The sequence below is a fragment of the Sceloporus occidentalis genome, unplaced genomic scaffold, assembly GCF_023333645.1.
Source record: "Sceloporus occidentalis isolate IW3139 unplaced genomic scaffold, rSceOcc1.0.p SCAF_10, whole genome shotgun sequence".
Classification (NCBI taxonomy): Eukaryota; Metazoa; Chordata; class Lepidosauria; order Squamata; family Phrynosomatidae; genus Sceloporus; species Sceloporus occidentalis.
In genome coordinates, this window is record NW_028316990.1 from 10725236 (window position 1) to 10742989 (window position 17754).

Below are 17754 nucleotides of genomic sequence, written 5' to 3' on the forward strand. Positions count from 1 at the left end.
CCCCTTGGAGGCCAAAAACTGCCCTCCCCAGGACACTTCCTTGGTCCAACTTGGATTGGCCTGTTTACTGTGGCCCCTCAAAGATTCCCCCCTTCCTTTTCCTGGCCAGAGAAGTTTGGTGTCAGAGGCTTGAGAGTGGATGTGTTGGTGGGGGGGAGTGGAGGGGCTCAGAGCTCTCCTGGGGGCCTCTCTGTCTACATGGGGGTCCAGACAGGGAAGAGCCCCCCATAAAGAGGGAGCAATATCTGCCCCCCTCACACACACACCTTGGCTCAGCCACAGATCCCAGCCACCCAGCCTTGTGGGGCTTTTTGAAAAAGACTTCACTCTGCCATCCTCCCCCAGAGGAGCTGCTTTTCAAGCCCAATGGCCAGAAGGCTTTGCCCGAAAGATGAGTCCGTCCTCAGCTGCCCTCAGCCTCCCACCAGCATCCAGGCAGGTGCCTCTGCCAGCAAAGTGGGCACCCCTTCAGCCGCAAGGGGTGCGGACTGTGGCACTCCCTTGTGGGCAAACAGAGACACGCCCTGGTGGTGCCACACCTGCTCTCTCCCCCCCCCCCATTGAGAAAGGGGAGCACTTTTCATCTCCTATTGTGCATTTTCCAGCCTCCTAATTTTCCTGGGTGGGGGACACCTATAAGAGCCTGGCCCTGCACCAACGTCCCTGTCTGCCTGCTTTCCTGTGGGGTAGATTGGGCAGCATGGAGCTCCCTGCAGTGATGTGGGTGACCCTCTGGGTTGGGGTGCATGCCTCTTGGGAAGCACCAGCGCCCCCCTGCCTCCCGGTGGAGGGAGAGGCTGTCTGCTACCGCCTGGTGCAGTTCCCGCTGCCCTTCCTTGCTGCCCAGGTCTGGTGCCAGCGCCGTGGGGCCCACCTCCTCTCCTTGTGGGACCAGCAAGCCAAGGAGGCCCTCCAGAGCCAGATGGGAGATGGGACCAAGAGCTGGATTGGGCCCAGTGCACAGGTGCCCCGGGAACAGGAACAGCACCACACAGGTGAAAGTGAGGGGCTAGAGCTGCTGGGTGCCTCACGCGGGGGACATAAGCTTCCCAAATCCTACATTTGTCCCCCTGTGGTGGAAATATTACTTGTTGAAATAAAAAGCTATAGAAAGATGGAGTCACCTTTGTCAGCCAGAGAGATGGTTTTTGAAATAAAGGCTTGGAGTTTAGGGAAACTAGAGCAAAGGAATAAGGAGTGCATCTTGACCTGGATGGAAGCTGGCACCAGTAAAAAGACATAACATAAACTACTGAGATAAGGACATTCAGAAGCAAGGTTAGGAGGAAAGCCACTGAATTCCTACAGGAGGGGGTAAGGAGTGATGATGCAGTTTTAATGTATGCATGTATTTCTGTTCTGATTGTAAGAATTCTGTATGTTTAAATTGTAATTAGCCAATCAGGTGTATAGAAGAAGCTTCTTTGTCTTGAATAATATAAAAAGAGCCATTTTGTCTTGTTCGGGGTCTCAGCTTTTGGAACTTGAATTCCACTGAGTTCATTGTTTTCCTTTGTCGACAATTGGAAATAAACTTATGGATTTTCAATTACTAGGTCCTCTTGCCAATCCTTGCTCTGTCAGTCCTAGAAATTTAAGTTTCCTGAAATTTCTGTTACACCCCCTCCAGTCCCAAATCCCTCCTCATGGCAAGGCCTCCGAGGGAAGTGGTCTTCTCTCTCTGCCCCCCCCCCCAACAATGGGCCTTTGCTGCTGGGGGGTTGTGGGGGCACCTCTTGCTACCCTTAAGCAGAGTGACCTCCCCTCTTGCCCCCTGCCCCTTTCGTCCTGCCATGGCCTCCCCTGGTACAGCAAGGCCCCAAACAGGGACCTGGTCCTGGATTTCCCAGCCATTAAGGGAGGGGCTGGGGGCCAGTTTGGCAAAGGGGTCAGTTGAGGCATCTCTCCTTCCTACAGCTGGGACCTCCACGGCCTCTAAGTGCCAGGCCCTTGTCCAGGTTGGGGACCAGTTCTGGGCCAGAAGGATGGGCTGTTTGCACAAGCTCTTCTTCATCTGCCAGGCTGGTGAGTGTGGAGGGAGCCCCATTCCTCCTCCAGGCCCCCTTTCCCAGGCCAAAAGGTGTTGCAGAAGGCCAGGAGTGGAGAGGTGCTCCTTTGGCTCCATTTGGCATTCAAAGGGGCAGGAGAGGTGGCAGTGGTCTGTTGGAACCAGGTCCCACTGAGCTCTGGTCCTCCTGTTCTCTGCTCCCTAACCCTTCCCCCACAGGACCTCACAGGGCCCAACGGGAAGCAGCCATCTCCCAGCAAAGGGTAAGTCCTGGGGAAGGCAAAGATCCTGCTGATGGTGCTGAGTGGGCGCCTGTGATGGGGTTGGAGGGAGTGGGGCCCACCAGACAGACTTTGTCTGTCCATCCGTCCATCCCTGCTGAGCACCTTCTAGCAGGCCTCCTTGGCCAGAGGGTGATGGTGATCCCTGCCGTCTCTCTCTCCCTCCTCCAGCGTTCGACCTGCCAGCGGCTCATCTGCAGACAGAGACCCCCGTGGAGGAGAACCACACCCGAGGCCCCTAGCCTCACCATGGGGCCAGGGAGCCCTCCTCAGAGCCCACAGCCCACCACCCAGACTCTCTCTGCAGCAAGGAAGGAGCTCAGCACCGCCCAGAACAAAATCACCATCCAAAGGCCAGATCCAGGCCCCCATCAGCCCTCAGAGAGGGATCCTTCACCAGGAGGAGCCACCAGGACCCCCTTGGAAAGGACAGAAAGCCTGGGGACTGAGACCTTCCCTTTCACCCCCCTGCAAGACCTCTCCCCAGAGGCCCAGGCGCAGGTAGGGGAAACAGGGAGGTGAAGGGGAGGAGAAACCCACTGTTTGACGGGGGGGGGGGGGGAGGATGACCTGGCAAAAAACTCTCTCAAAATAGCTTTAAAATGCCCTTTCAACTCAACTTTAAAAACAATTAGAAGGCATTGCTTGTTAGAGCAATGGAGTAACTTTCTCTTGTACTTATAGCCCGTTGGGCATGTACCTCATCTGGGCCCTCAGTCTTGTGAAAGAAGGGGAGCAAGGCATGGGGGGTCCCTCCAGGAGGGGGCGACCTCTCTGCCCCTACCTCCACGTCACAGCCCCACCCCATAGGGAAGGGGCCAGGCCCTGACATGGGGCTTTTGGGGGGCAGTGAGCCCCCCGCCTCTTCTCCCCAACCCCCATGCTGACTTCACCCCCACAGGTCCTGGAGAGACTGCTGGACCAGTTCAGCCAGTTAGCAGCAGGGCCACTAGGGCCAAACCCAGAGGGAGAAGCCCAGAGGCTGCAGAGTCTGACCAGCTCCCCTGCTCTTCTCTCCGGGAGTGCCCAGGTACCAGGCGGGCACCAGATGGGCAGAGAGGGTGGAAGGCTAGGGAATGTGGGGCCACCAGGCCTGCCTCCCCCCTCCTAGTCCCTGGCACCCCAGTGCAGCTGTCACTGCCCCCTCCCACAGGCATCTGCCAGCCGCAGCCTCCTGGCCCTCAGCACCCACCTCCTGAAGAGCGAGAGGGACCCTCCTGCCACTGACACAGACACCGCTGCTGCCACCAGTGATGCCTGGCAGGATCTCTTCCAGACCCTTGGAAACCTCCTCCAGGCCATGGACCTCTCCAGTGGGGGCCAGAGAGAGGTGCCAGGCGGTCGTTGTGGTGGTTGTGGGGCTGCTTGGGGGCAGGGATGTAGCCAGGATTTTAGGAAGGGGGGGTCCAGACTAAGTGCCACCATTATATTGGGGCTTGGGTGCGGCGGCGCAGCAGCACGCACCATTCATTTTTCTAACGGAAGGGGGGGTCCGGACCCCAAGAACCCCCCCCTTGGCTACGTCCCTGTTGGGGGCAAAATGGGAGCCTAGAGAGGAAATGGAGAGAGAAGGATGGCTGGAGGGATGGCAACTAGGACCCCCCTCCCCATCCTTGCTGGGCAACCTTCATGGGTTGGTCTCCCTCATCAGCCCCTCAAATGGCCAGCCTGTCCATCCTTCCTATTAACCCTTGGCCCTTTCTCAGGGGGAGGTGGTGGCCCTGGAAGACATGCTGGCCTCGCTGCCCCTCATCCAGAGGGGGCTCCTGCTGGACCAGCCCCCAGCGACGACAACAACGGTGGTCTCTCCGGTGCTCAGCACCACCCTCAGCAGGTGCCAGGATGGGCGGAGGGGGCAGAGGGCAGGGGTGGGGGCAAGACAGGTGTCTTGGTGACCCTCTCTCTTACCCCCCAGCTGCACAGCGGCCTCCCTGCCCCACAGCTCCTTCCATGTTCCCCAGCCAAGGCCCCTGACAGTCACCTTCCCCTCCGGCCCAGCATTGGAGCTCCTGCTGGGGCAGCACAGCCGCATCCAGGTCCAGGTAAGTGTGGCTTCTCCCTCAGGGCCTCCTTGCCATTGAAGTGGCATCCATGGGGAGCTGCCTGCCCGCCACCTGCCCCAGTTTGGCAGCAGCAGAATTCATTCATCTTCTGCTTTCCCACTTTTTGAGCTGCTTTTACCATGTCCCAGTTTCCCTCTCCTCCTTCCCCCTTTACTTATTCCCATTGCTGCAGATTGAGTTCTGGGTGCAAAAGTAGCCTGTTCTCAGTTAACTTGGCAGAGGGGAGGAGGGGCAGAATTTTGTCCTCCCCGGGAGGCTCAGGCCTAAATTCCCTGCCCAGCTTGTCTGTCCTTTCCTGTGAATGTCTTTTGGTGGCTTGACCACTCTGATGTGTCCCAGTTTTCATCTGTGGGATATCAGAGGGTACAGAGTGGAGGGCTGCAGAAGAGGCGGGGGCAGAGGAGGGTGGGCAGCAAAGCTCCCTTCTGCTGCCAGCCTGCCTTGTTCGGTGAAGGGTAGACCCCAGCAGTGCCCCCACATTCTTGCTCTTTGACCCACTCCAGGTGGCCTCCTTTTCCCTCAACCCCTTCAAGCATCTGGACAGGAGGCCAATCGGAAGTATAGCCAGTGTGGCTCTGGCAGCCGAGGAGGGGAAGGAAGAAGGGCTCCTCCATGTCCAGGGCCTGGCAGAGGAAATTGAGGTGGGGTGCTGCAGTGGAGTGGGCCATAGGGGAGCCCTCCTTGGCTCATCATGGGAACCGGGGAGGTGGGCAAAGGGTGGGGGTGCACCAATGTCCTCCCCTCCCCTGTGCTGCCCACCAAAGGCCTGATGCACCTTCTGCCAGCTTCCTTCTCCTGTTTTGGTTTGGAAGTGGGCCTTGGCTGAGGGAGGGAAACTTGGGAGGCAGTCTCAAAAAACAAACAAACAGCTTCATACCAAACTAGCAGTGTCTAAGCGGTTTACAACTGTAAGCTACTTTTATAGTTTGGGAGGGAGGGTTGGGTCAGGGTTTTGTGGGTTTTATTGTTTTTATATTGTGTATCATAAACTGTTGTTACCCGCCTCGATCCCCAAACGGAAGAGGCAGGATATAAATAAATATTTATTATTATTATTATTATTATTATTATTATTAACTAATTGCCCCCAACAATCTGAGTACTAATTTTAGCGACATCCTCAGAAGGATGCAAGCCTGAGTCGATCTTGAGTCCTTTTGCTGGTATTGAATTCGCAACCTTATGGTTTTGACTGAGTGAGTGGCTGCAGGAGAGGGATCTAACCATTGTGCCACCAGGGCTTTGGTCATGGTGGCCTTTGCTACAAAGAGGAAAGACCAGTGTTAGGGGTGTCGCCTGGTGTCTCACCCCACACATCACCCCACATATGCACATCTTTACCAATGCCAGATTGAGCTGGGCGGAGAGGCAGGTGGCAAAGAAGCCTCCGCCGTGAGCAGTGTGACCGGGTTGGGCACTGAGAACTTCAGCCTGGCAGTAAACGTCACGTCGCTGGAGGATGCCCTTCTGGTCTCCATGAGAGCCAGCTCCCCGCTGCGGATCATCCTCTGCCTCCTGGGCTTCCCTCCCTCCAGCAAGGGCAGCAGTGGCTGTCTCCTGAACACCACCGTCCTCGAGGCCCAGAAGGAAGGTGGGCAGGGAAGGGGAACTGTGGCCAGAAGGAGACAGAGGGATGGACAAATGGATGCAGGAGGCTGGCACCTGGAGACTGGGAATGCAGGCAGCAGTGGAGTGGAGGAGGGACAATGTGTTGTGCCAGGTATCTCTCTGTCCTTCACCCCTGACCCCCTGTTCTTTCTCCAGAGGGTGCCTCTGTGTGGGTCATCCCCCCCGAAAGCCTCCATCATGGCCTGGGCACCTACTTCATCTCTGGAGAGGTTGCCCCTGCTTTGAATGGCACTTGGAACCTCTCAGTGTGCATCCACAGCACTGGGTGCTATTACTGGGCCAGCCAGGACCAGGCCTGGAGAACCGATGGATGCCGGGTATGGAGGGAATGCCAGCCAGGGAAGGAGGGAGGAAGGCTGCAGGCAGGAGCTGCTTGCCAGCCCAGGGATGGGGGGTGAGGGCATCTTTCAGACTTCTCCGTTCGCTCTCCAGGTGGGCCCTCAGAGCACCTTGCTCAGTACCCAGTGCCTGTGCCGCCACCTGAGTTTCTTTGGGCGCCTCTTTCTAGTCCTGCCCCATGCGATTGACCTCCAGCACACAGGTCTTCTCCTGAGCAGAGTGGGCCAGAACCCAGCTGGAGTGGCCCTCCTCAGCGCCCTCTTGCTGGGCTATGCAGCTGCCTTCCTCTGGGTGCGCCGGAGGCAGAGGGATGACATCAGGAGGGTGAGGCCAGAGAAAGGGTCCGTGTGTGCCAAAATTGGGGTCCCATGCTGGCTCCGAATCTGTGTGTAGGGGCCACAGGAGAGAGCAGATAGATAAAGAATGGGTGGAGGGTGGAACCAGGCCTGGGGCAGAAGGAAGTAGGCCAGGAAGAGGTTCTGTGGGTCATTTCCCTGGACTTCCTCTGGGCGCCAGGGGATGCTCCCAAGTCTGTGGCATTGCTGGATGTGGGGCAGCAGCCCCAAAGGCAGGGAGGGGCTGTGGGGCTGGCTGTGGCACATCATCTATGTGGGTGGTTGGTGAGCATGGCTCAGCCGTGTTGCTCTTTCACTGCAGGTGAGAGTCACGGTCCTGGCAGACAACGATCCCAGTGCCTGCTTCCTCTACCTGGTCCAAGTCTTCACAGGCTATCGGCGAGGGGCAGGAACCTCTGCCCAGGTAAAGGGAGTTGGGGGCAGGGTCCTTACTTCCACCCTGGGGGTCCCTGCCATCTTCCTGGCCTCTATGCAGAATCTGCTGGTCCTTGGAGCCCAGCATCCTCTTCTGAGGAGGAACAGAGGACTGGGCTTTGTGGGCCATGAATCCCACCCAGTGCCCACCTGGCTGCTCCCTCTGCCCCAACCCATGGCCTGCCTGCTTGAATAGACTCCTTTCTCTGCCTTCAGGTCATCCTGACACTCTATGGGGCAGAGGGACGGAGCCGCCCCCACATGCTGCGGCACCCAGGGGCCCTTGGGGGCTTTGAGCGTGGTGGGATGGATGCCTTCCTCCTGGCTGCTCAGAGGCCTCTGGGAGACCTCCATGCTGTGCGACTTTGGCACGATGAGGCTGGACCCAATCCCAGCTGGTAAGTGGAAGGGGAGCCGTGGCCCTGGCAGTATTGCATGGAGGTGGCTGCCCAAAGAATGTTGGCAGTGTCAGGCCAGTGGCCACCAGCCACAGTCTGTGGCTCAGTGGCAATCTGGCTGCAAGGGCACAAACCAGACCCTCTGTCTGTCCTGTGAAGCCCCATCCTGACTTGCCAGGTCGTTTGGACTACATGCCACATCATCCTCAGCCATGGCAGCTGATGGTCACAGTTTGTTGGGAGTTGTGGTCGTTCCTCCCCCTCCCCCCCCCCAAGGAAATCTTTCCTGGAGATGAGGAACACCTCTTTTGCATTTGTGTCCATGCACCACACGATGAGGTCCCTCTGCCCCATAGAGGGTAAGGATGGCCTTCTTCTGCACCTAGGTTTGTGCAGCAGCTGGTTGTCCAAGACCTGAGTGTGAGAAAGAGATGGCTCTTCCTGTGCAACTGCTGGCTGGCATCTGACATGGACGATGGGCAAGTGGACAAGGTCTTTGTGGCTGCCTCACAGGAGGAGCTCCTGTCCTTCTGGTAAGGACCTAGTTGGAGGGAACCAGGCCCCAACAGTACACCTGTTGGATGATGCTGACAAGCAGACAGGAGAAATAAATGATGAAACAAAACTTATTTGAACTTGGGAGCTGGGCAGGTAGGGGTGATGGTGGCTGCCATGGAATGACAGATGTTTGGAGCTGGAAACTGAGGTGACAGTATGGCGAGTGTCTCTGGCCATGTGCAGAGGGCCTTTGGGGGCATGGCTTCCACAATATGAGGAGCGGGTGTCCCAACCTCCAGGCAAACTGGCTCAGCAAAATAAGAGGGGGGGGTCCCTGGCCAGTCCAGAGGGCAGAGGGACTGTGACCCCTGCCTCCTGTTGCTCTCAGGTGCCCCCTTTCTCCCCCACAGGCACCTCTTCTGGGCTGGGCTGGTGAGGAAGCTGACGCAGGAGCACCTCTGGCTCTCAGTCCTGACCTGCTCAGCCTGGAGCCCCTTCACCCGGATCCAGCGCCTCTCCTGCTGCCTGACCCTCCTCCTCTGCTCCATGCTCATCAACATCATGTTCTGGAAGGAGGCCCCGGAGCACGGGAGCGACCCAGAGGCGGGTGAGTGTGGTAGGGGCTCCCACAGGCTGCCAAGGGCCACCAGCATCCTCCTCCTCCTCTCCTATTGGGGGTACATGGGGAAGAAGGACCCAGAGGAAGCCCTGGCCAATAGGCCCTGGGGAGAGGGCAGGGCCTGGCTATACCCACACACTCATGGGGAGCCACAGGGGCAAAGGCCCTTCTTATGGACAGACGACTGTTCCTTTGCCCTCTGGACCCATTCCTCTCCTAGCTCTGGCTGTGAGTGTGGCAGGGGCAGAACCACCACCAGAACCAGTCTCCCTGCAATCCACCTGCCTGGCTGAGCTGCCTTTTCCCCTCCATTTCCCCCTCTTGGTCCACAGGGCCCTTCGTGGTGACGTGGCGGGAGCTGGTGGTCAGTATGCAAGCTGCCGTCCTCATGCTGCCGGTGCACCTGCTGGTTGTCCGTGTCTTCCAGTTGGTCCAGTCTCCCCCTGGGGCCCCACTCGTGCCGCCTCCGGCCAGCACTGAGGTCCTGCACCCACCGCCGCCTTCCACACAGGCCACCCCACTCACACACCTCCAGGAGGTGAGGCACACACATCCCCCATGGCCCCTGAGTCCAGGGAGCTGTTGGCCACAGGGCCATCTGCCAGTTGGGTAGAATATTTCCCCAAATGTCCCCCTTCCCACAGTGGCTACAGAGTGCTCGCTAGGGGCTGATGTAAGCTCCAGAGCATCCATCTTGCTCCAGAGCGTCCGCAGAACCCCCTCAGATCTAGAGCATAGCAACTGTTCTTCCTTCCAAGGAGACTTCTGGGATAGAAAGAGCAGCTCCCTGACCACTAGCAGCCTCTCCCCCACGCCTCCCATGGGTGCCTTTGAGCTGGCCCTCCAACAGGGATCCTCATCTTCACCTATTCCCCCTTCCCAACAGCATGCTTGGCATGGAGAATACAAGGCTTTATATGGCATCTTTCAAGCTTAATCCAGACTTTGGGACTTCATTGGGGTAAATATGTAGGTTTGAATAGGGTGTTTGAGGGAAGGCAATACTTTCTCCTCTGTAACGCCTCTCCCAAGGTATTTTGGCATAAGTCTGTTTGGAGTGAAACACCCTGGTTCCTGTGCAAAAAGTACATGCCAGTGCCTCCCAAACCCACAATGTAGTTTCTCCCAGCCAAAATACTGTGGGCAAAGGCCCTCCCACCTCTCTTTCATTTCTTTACTGGAGAGCCTTGAGTGTTGGAACTGCCATTTTAAAATCAAGGATGTGGTGTTAATGAGTATCCTTCACATACCTTGTGCAACATGTGCCTGCACAGTTTCTTAGGATTGTCATGTACTTAATGACAGTGCTTTGAAACTGTTTTTAATCCGACTGCATTTTTGCTGAATTCTGTTCCTGTGTTCCTCTTTGCATTTGTTCTTTTTTCCACTCCCCCGGAGGATGTCTGGGGGCTGTGGGAGAAAGGCCAAACGTGAGACCATGTGCCTCCCTTGCCAGGAGCTGATGGAGACGCTGGGCTTCCTCTACAAGAATGTCCTCTGGCAGCGCAGGGAGGCGGACGGCTTCCCGGGGGCTCTGCAGCAGGTGCCCGAACTGGTGGGCAGCCTCTGTGGCCTCATCCGGTCCCATCTCCTCCAAGGCCTGAAAGACCCAGGAGCTCCCCCTCAGGGTAACAGGGGCAGGATGCGGCCTATCCCATCTCAGCCAGGCAGAGGGCATGCGCCGCCTCTTCTGCCCTGGCAAAGCCCCTGGAGACGGGGGCACATGGGCAGCCCATAATGCTTCAGGGGTGAAAACAGCAAAGAGGTTGGGGATCCCCCCAGCCAGGAGGGGGGCAACCCTGACTGACCCCTATGTGCCTTTACTCCTCTTTCCAGAAAGGTCCCGCTGCCTCCACAGCTACTTATGCCGTGTGGTGAAGGATCTGGAGGCCCAGCTTCGTGGCCTGGACTGGAGCAGCCTTCCCAAGCCCTATGACCATCTCCATGCTGGGGATCAGCTGCGGCAGCTCTGGAAGCACCTGGAGTGCCACCTGCCTCCGACTGCACCCGCTGCCCCCGAGGGGCCCAGGTACAATGGATCAGAGGCAGGTTTAAATACAGCAGTGAGTGGGCCTCTGCAGTTGTTCTCTTGCCCAGGCAGACACTCACACTCAGCCCCAAATGCCAGGATTGTTCATGCCAGGGTTGGGAATGGGGGCCCTCTCTGTGGTTATTGGACTGTAACTCCCACCAGTCCTCCACTGATCATCTCCAATGGTGGGGGCACTGGGAGTTGCACTCTAGCCTCATGACTCACACATGCTCTCTCACAGGAGTATATCACACTGAGCTTTTGGGTGATTTTGTAGCTCAGTTCCAGCTCACTTCTGAAGTGATTGCACTTCAAACGATGCGGTTTCACCTCATAAAGGGACTGATTTCTATGGGAGCCCCTTGCGAATTCCTTCATCAGCGTTTCTGAAGTCACCCCTCATTTTGGTTAAAATGGAAAAAAGTGGCTTCAGAGAATTCGCTTTCAGGCCGCCTTCTATTGCACTGCGATTTGGTCTGGTGTGCAAAAGCACTCCAATGCCACCCCCCTTGGCCCCTGCGTCCTGCTGCGTCACTCCCCTCCTCCACCTTCATGCCATCTCCTCCTCGCTGCCAACCAGCCGATCCCATCATCCCCTGCATCCTCCTAGACCCCGGTCTGCTCCCCTCCTTCAGCCTCCCACCAATCCCATCCCCTGCCTTCTCTTAGACCCCCATCTGCTCCTCTCCTTCACCCTGACACCTAACCCATCATCCCCTGACTGCTCCTGCGTCCTGATCCTGGCCCCAGCAACCCCCATCCACCTATCCCATCATCCCCTGACTGCTCCTGCGTCCTGATCCTGGCCCCAGCAACCCCCAGCAAGTTATCCCATCATCCCCTGCCTTCTCCTAGACCCCGATGAAGGATGACAGCTAAGGAGGGGGCAGGGAAGGAGGGCAGCATCCCGAGCCCCACTGAGCATGCCCAAGGGGGCTGATTCAAATCGTTGACCCCTCACAGTATGCTCTGGTGTGGTCATACAATGTGCGCTCACTCCCCTTTGCTTGAGTCCGCATCACGTGACTGGCTTGGAATCGAACTGACTTCTCTTCTCCCTCACTTCGGAAGGACAACAGAAAGGCAGCCAGGTGTGGAAAAACATGACGTTTTAACCTCAATCCGCATTGCTAGAGAGGAGTGACTCTGGATCTGGTGTGGAAAAACATCACGCTTTGCATTGCTAGAACAGGAGTGACTGCGGATCTGAGCTGCACCCCCCCCCCCCATGTGTGATAAGGTCCACACACACATGGCCTGTAGAAGTGCCACTAAAAATGTTGCTGCTGTTGTTTATGCCTTGGCCCTTCTGATAAAGTTCAGGGAAGGAGAAGGAGGAGTGTGAACAGAGCTGCTAGTTTTGGCTGAGATGAGCTGCAGACCATCCACTGGTGGTCCTACCCCCCCCCCCCCACTGATCCTGACTCCCCTCCATTTGGGAACTGCAAGAACAACACCAGCACTTGCTCCCTTTCCTGCAAAAATGTTTATTTAAATTGTAGACATTGTGTAGGAGATGTGCATGTTTTTAAAAAATCATAGCAATTTCAACCATTGAATTAAAAGCATAAAACGTGAATTCAAGCAGATTCTTTTGCCAAACATGGCAGCCAAGCCTTAGGAGAAGAGCAGGTTAAAAGGACCAAGCCTCCAAGAGGATGGATGGAGCTGCGAAGGGATTATGTGGGGTACAGGGAGGCTCTGGCAGTCCTCCCAGGGCCTTATGCCAGAGCAAAAGTCATGGCAAGGGGGAAGGCGAGCGCAGTCATCCCCTCCTCATCTTCATCCTCCTCCTCCTCTGTTGCCTGGGATCTCCAGGGGGTGGTGACCCATTACTCAGAAGAAGCCAGCTGAGGCCTCAGTCCAGGAGGGAGGGTGTGAGGGGGTGCCAGGGGCTGCCCTTGGCCACTGCCCAGTTCCCCCTTGTTGCCCGAGGCACAGTGGTGCAACTTCCCCTTCTTCCTCCGCTTACAGCCCCCTTGGGCACTGCTGCTGCTGCTGCTTCATGAGGCCCAGTGGCTGGCAAGGCAGCCCCACAGCTGAAACGCTAGTCCAAGAAAAGACTCCGGGGCGGCCCTCCTGGCGCCTGCCTGGCCGGTTTTCCTTCGTCTGCTGGCTCTTGGTGGGAGTCCTCAACCTGGTGGCAGCCTTCTTCACAATCCTCTACACTCTCCAGATGAACCGGGAACAGGCTAGTGGCTGGGCTGTCTCCATCCTGCTGTCGGTGCTGCAGAGCGTCTTCCTCATACAGCCGCTCAAGGTGGGCAAGTGCCCCCACCCCCTCCATATGCCCCCAGCTCCATGCTCCTGGCCTCTGCTGAATGGGGAAGAGGTGGGGGGTGCTCGGGGCCCCACAGTGCCAGCCCCCTTCCTGAGGCCTGGCCTGGGTGAGAGGAGGGTTTCATGGACCCCAGTCCTCAGGTCCCATGAAGAAGGTGGAGTGGGTGGGGAGTGGCTGTCTGGCGTTGCTGGTCAGAAGCCCTCCAGCTTCTGCTCTTCTTCCTCCCACAGGTCCTGGTCCTGACTCTCCTTTTCTCACTGATGCGCATGAAGCAATTGTGGCAGAATGAGGGGCAGGAGCAGCAGCTTCACCGGGTGCTGAGCACTCTCCTTTCAGGTGACCCCAAAGCTCCCCCCATGGCCCTTCAAACCTTCATCCCACCCCAAGATGGGGCAGGGCTAGGGTTAGTAGATAACTCTTGGCCCCAGAAAACTCTGGCCACTCGGGAGGGAGAGAGGGAGGCCTTTTTCCTCCTGATGCAACTTAACCTGGCTTTTCCCCTCTCGCTGGCCAGAAAGGCAGCATTGCCCTGAAAGTCCAAGCCCCCAGCGCTGTGCTGATCCCCTGCCCAGGCCTCCGGCCCTCAAGCCCATGGCAAGGGCCACAGAGCGGGCCCTGAAGGAGAAGAAGTTGCACTCTTTGCTACGAGAGATTGCAGGTGAGAAGGGGCAAGAGAATGAAGGGGCTCCTCCGCTACCCCAGATCTTCCACTGGGAGGTGGATATCATGCTGTCCATGCTCACAATGTGCAGACATACACCCACAAGGGAGGGGACTGAATGATTTTGACTCCCATGCTGGGCAGGGGGGAGCATGAGCTGATCAAGGCCCCCCAGCTTTCCCTTGGTGGTCAGCCAAAAGGAGAGGCAGCCCTCCGGCCCTGGTGGGTTGAAGGGCCCCTTCCCCTTTCAAGGCCTGGAGGCACTTGGAGCTCAAAAGATAACCTGCCCCCCCTCCTGCCTTGGGCCCCTCCTGCTGCCCCCAAGGTCTGTCCCTTGACCTGTTATGGGAGGAGTGGAGGGATTGCCAGCCTCCCATTGGCTACTTCCTGGCAGGGAGTTACTGTGGCCAGTGGTGGTGGGGAGGATGTGCCCGCTTTACTCCTGGATAACCTTGACCGCTGCCCGGCCACCAGGTCTTTGGAGGCAGAGGGATGAACAGAGTGCACAAGGGCACCTCCTGCCCCCAAGCTGCAATGAAAATAGAGCCCTGGGTCCTGCCAGAGGCTATTTAAGGGAGGGGGGGCTGTTCTTCATGTGGTGCAGCCCCCCCTTCCACTCGTGGGACACCAGTTTTGTCAAGGCCTCTTTCTTCCTGTCCCCAGGGCAGCTTGTTTTCCTGGCCATCCTGATGGTGCTCTGCTACATTGAGAGGAGCCCCAACGAGTTCTACCTGAGCACTGCCCTCCAGAGGAGGCTCACAGCCCAGATGGACGATGTTCGGGTTGCCAGGCAGTTCTATGCCTGGGCCAGGGGGACTTTACTGCCCACTGTCTATGGCGATGCTGCCCAGAGCAAGCGGGGAGGCCACGGGGCAGGTGCCCTGTCGGGGGCGGGAGAGGGGTCTGGGGAGAGAGCTGCCCCACATTTGGGTGCACACTCACGCCTTCTCATGCGCCTCCTCTCAGCTTTTCAGAGCTCCTGAAATGGCCTTCTGCCCTCCCAGGTTTGGCTGCGGATGGGAACTCTTTCCTTGTGGGCAGCATGAGACTGCGGCAGATCCGGGTGGAGGAGTGCCCCCCCAAGTCTTGGCTGCCCCTCCATCTGCGCCAGGAGCCCTGGGCCACCAAGAAAGGGCAGGAGAGGGAAAGCCCTGCTGCTGCCAACTGGGGACCGCCTGGCAGGGTTGGGAAGGCTCAAGAGACAGGCGCCTGGGTCTACCAGCCTGAGAGCATCCTGCAGGAGTACCCCATCTGGGGCAGGTTTGCTCTCTACCCAGGAAGCGGTTACCTCGCCAACCTTGGCACTAACGCAAGCCACGCCAAGAGGTAGGTGGCCCAGCATCAAATACAGGGCATCTCTTGAAAAGGGGCAGTCTTTGTTCCAGAGGGGCTTCTCTTGCTGCCTCCCCAGTTAGTCAGCACTGCCTGGCACAGAGCTCTCCTCTTTCCCCAGGCCAACCTGCAGCAGTGATTCTGGCAGAGGTAGGAGCGGCAGGTGGGGTGAGAGCTGAAGCCTCAATTCAGGCCCGTGGATATGGGGGGTGGGCAGAGCAGGTCACTTCGTCCCACTCTCTGTGGCCTTTAGGGACCTGGCCAGGACCTGAGACTTTATGTGGGCAGCAGACACCTACCAACAGTTGTGGAGACCTCATGAGGCATGCAGACAGACAGTTGCAGCAGCCCAGGCAAGTCCTCTGTAGCTCTGCTCCCTCCCTCCTCACAGGGTCCTCCGACATCTGGCGCGACATCACTGGCTTGACAGGGGGACGCGTGCTGTCTTTGTGGAGCTGGTGGTCTACAATGCGAATGTCAACCTCTTCTGCGCAGTCACACTGATCCTGGAGGGCGACGGGATTGGCAAGTGGGGCCTTGGGAGAACTGACTGAGTGGGCTCCCTTCCCGACAGCCATTCCCTGCAGCTCCACTCAGACTCCTTCTCCTCCACCCAATTCTCTTTTCCATGGCAGGGGCCCTACAGGGCAAAGCGAATCTGTGGGTCCTTCGCCTCCACGCCAGTGGCCACACTCTCGTCCACGTGGCCTGTGCCCGGGTTGCCTTCCTCCTTCTCCTCCTGGGCCATGCCCTGGTGCAGGTGAGCCTTGGCTGATTTAGGAGGCGGCTGAGGGAGGGGAGACTAGCCTCTATAGGAAGCCCAGAAAGCCACACGGCCCTCCTGGTCGTGCCAGACTGCATCTCCCATCAGCCTGCTTCCTACCATAAAGCCAAAGGTGAGGAATGCCAGCCACAGCTGGGCTGGGTGGGGCAGTTTTACCCCCTCCAGCACCCCTGCTGCCACGCTGGTCATGCCCCACCTGTGGCTGCCTCCACCTATGCGTCTCCCTGGGGCTCAGGGCTGCCTCCCACCCCCTGCCAGGGCAATCGGCTGGTGCGGCAGAAGTGGCACTACTTTGGCAGCAAGAAGAACCTGCTGGACGCAAGCGTCCTCTTCATCGGCCTGGCTGCCTTCGGGCTCCACATCAAGAGGAACCTCCTGGCTCAACGGATCCTGGCACAGCATCACCAAGACCGCCACCAGTGAGCCCTGGGCACACACTGGGTCCCCCCCGCTCCTCCCAAGCTTCCAGTCTGGCAGCCCCTTCCCACAGGGACGGGCCTTCCATCCTGAAGCCGAGGGGGCTTCCACCTTCCCCAGCAAAGCAGACATACTCCCTCCTGGCCCCAATGCAGGTTCCTCAGCCTCTATGAGGTGGCCGAGATGGATGCAACGGTCACCCACCTGATTGCCTTTCTGGTGGCCCTGGCCACTGTCAAACTGTGGAACCTTCTGCGCCTCAACCCCCGGATGCAGCTCATCACACAGACGCTTCAGGCCGCCTGGGAGGACCTCCTGGGCTTCCTTCTCATCCAGCTGGTGCTCCTGGCAGGTTACAGCATAGCGGTAAGACATTGGCCTGGGGCCAGAGGGGAAGAGGGTTGGTGTGGGGCTGCTGGGGGGGTGGACCCCCCTCCCCTCCCCGATGAGTTGTGTGTCCGTTTCCCCCGCATGCTCTTGCTCTTTGGGACACTGCCAGTGCAACCTCTTGTTCGGCTGGAGCATCTCGGACTACAAGACCTTCTTGGGCTCAGCCGTGACCATCGTGGGCCTTCTGATCGGGATCTTCAATTATGAAGAGGTGAATACCCCCTGCCTTGCCCTGGCCAGTGTGCTTTGAGGGATGGTTCTCAAAAGATGCTCCACAAGGAAGGAAGGAAGGAAAGAAGGAAGGGCATCCATGGGCTTTCCTGCTCCCTGGTTGACATTCAAGCCCTCCTGGTTTGCCTGGCCCAGGGCAGCACCCACATACAGGGGCCCTGTCACAACTTCACCTTCTCCCTCTTCTGTTTAGGTCATTGCTTTGGACCCTGTGCTGGGCTCCATCCTGATTGCCACCAGCATTTTCTCCATGGTCTTTGTCATCATCAACCTCTTCGTCTCTGTTCTCCTGACAGTCTTTGAGCGGGAAATGAAGGCTGCCAAGGTAAGGGCAACCCCTGGGGTGGGCAGGCTCCAGGGCTTGCTATGGGCCGTGCCAGCCTCTCACCACCCCAGGGAAGCCAGAACCAGCTGCAAACCTCTTTCCCCTGTAGCCATGGGCAAGCCTCCTGGAGACCTCCAGAGATAGAGTCCAAAGAAATAATGAGGTGGGTTGTGGGGTACTGATACAAAAGCACTCCATGGAGCCATGATTCCAGCCCTCTGGGGAAGGGGGCCAGTGGCTTTGGTCCTGCTCTTCCCCATCTGCGAGCCAAGACTTCATGAAGAAGCCCTCAAGCAGCTTCTCTGCACTGCAGCCACAGACTACAAGCCCAGTTCAACATGTGCACCTCTCTGCTCTACAGGCCAGTAAAGAAGAATCGATGCTGGAGCTGATTCAGTTCAAGCTCTCACTCCTCCTTGGCATCAAGCAACAGGTTCCACTGGCTGCAGCTGCTGCCCCAAAGGAAACCCAAGACTGAAGTAGCTGCCTGTCCCACCCACGCAGATTGTGGATGGGCACCAACTGCAATCCATGAGGCAGCTGAAACCCACCTGGACTGGCAGGGAGACCTGCAGGATTTCCTGTAAGGCTGTCTTTGGGGCAGAGGTACCTCCTTCCCTCCGCTCTCTCATAGGGGTCAGTGGTGTTGCAACAGGTCAAACCATTAAAGCTTCAGACGCCTGCTTTCAAACACAG

General features: G+C 57.9%; 1 protein-coding gene across 1 annotated transcript; it reads left to right on the forward strand.

The window, feature by feature from the left end:
* Positions 1–700: 700 nt before the first annotated feature.
* On the forward strand, positions 701–17748 carry LOC149305875 (polycystin-1-like protein 3). The gene is made up of 29 exons (XM_089540796.1): positions 701–1001; positions 1918–2025; positions 2228–2790; positions 3191–3319; positions 3443–3619; positions 3996–4123; positions 4205–4331; positions 4856–4993; positions 5703–5943; positions 6117–6298; positions 6414–6644; positions 6978–7079; positions 7307–7488; positions 7875–8021; positions 8397–8593; positions 8938–9143; positions 10062–10233; positions 10442–10634; positions 12579–12897; positions 13149–13254; positions 13433–13576; positions 14243–14455; positions 14584–14905; positions 15467–15671; positions 15954–16114; positions 16268–16478; positions 16612–16713; positions 16927–17058; positions 17420–17748. Exons 1-29 carry the CDS (start codon positions 701–703, stop codon positions 17534–17536), a joined length of 5556 nt encoding a protein of 1851 aa, XP_089396922.1. The 3' UTR covers positions 17537–17748.
* Positions 17749–17754: the final 6 nt, after the last annotated feature.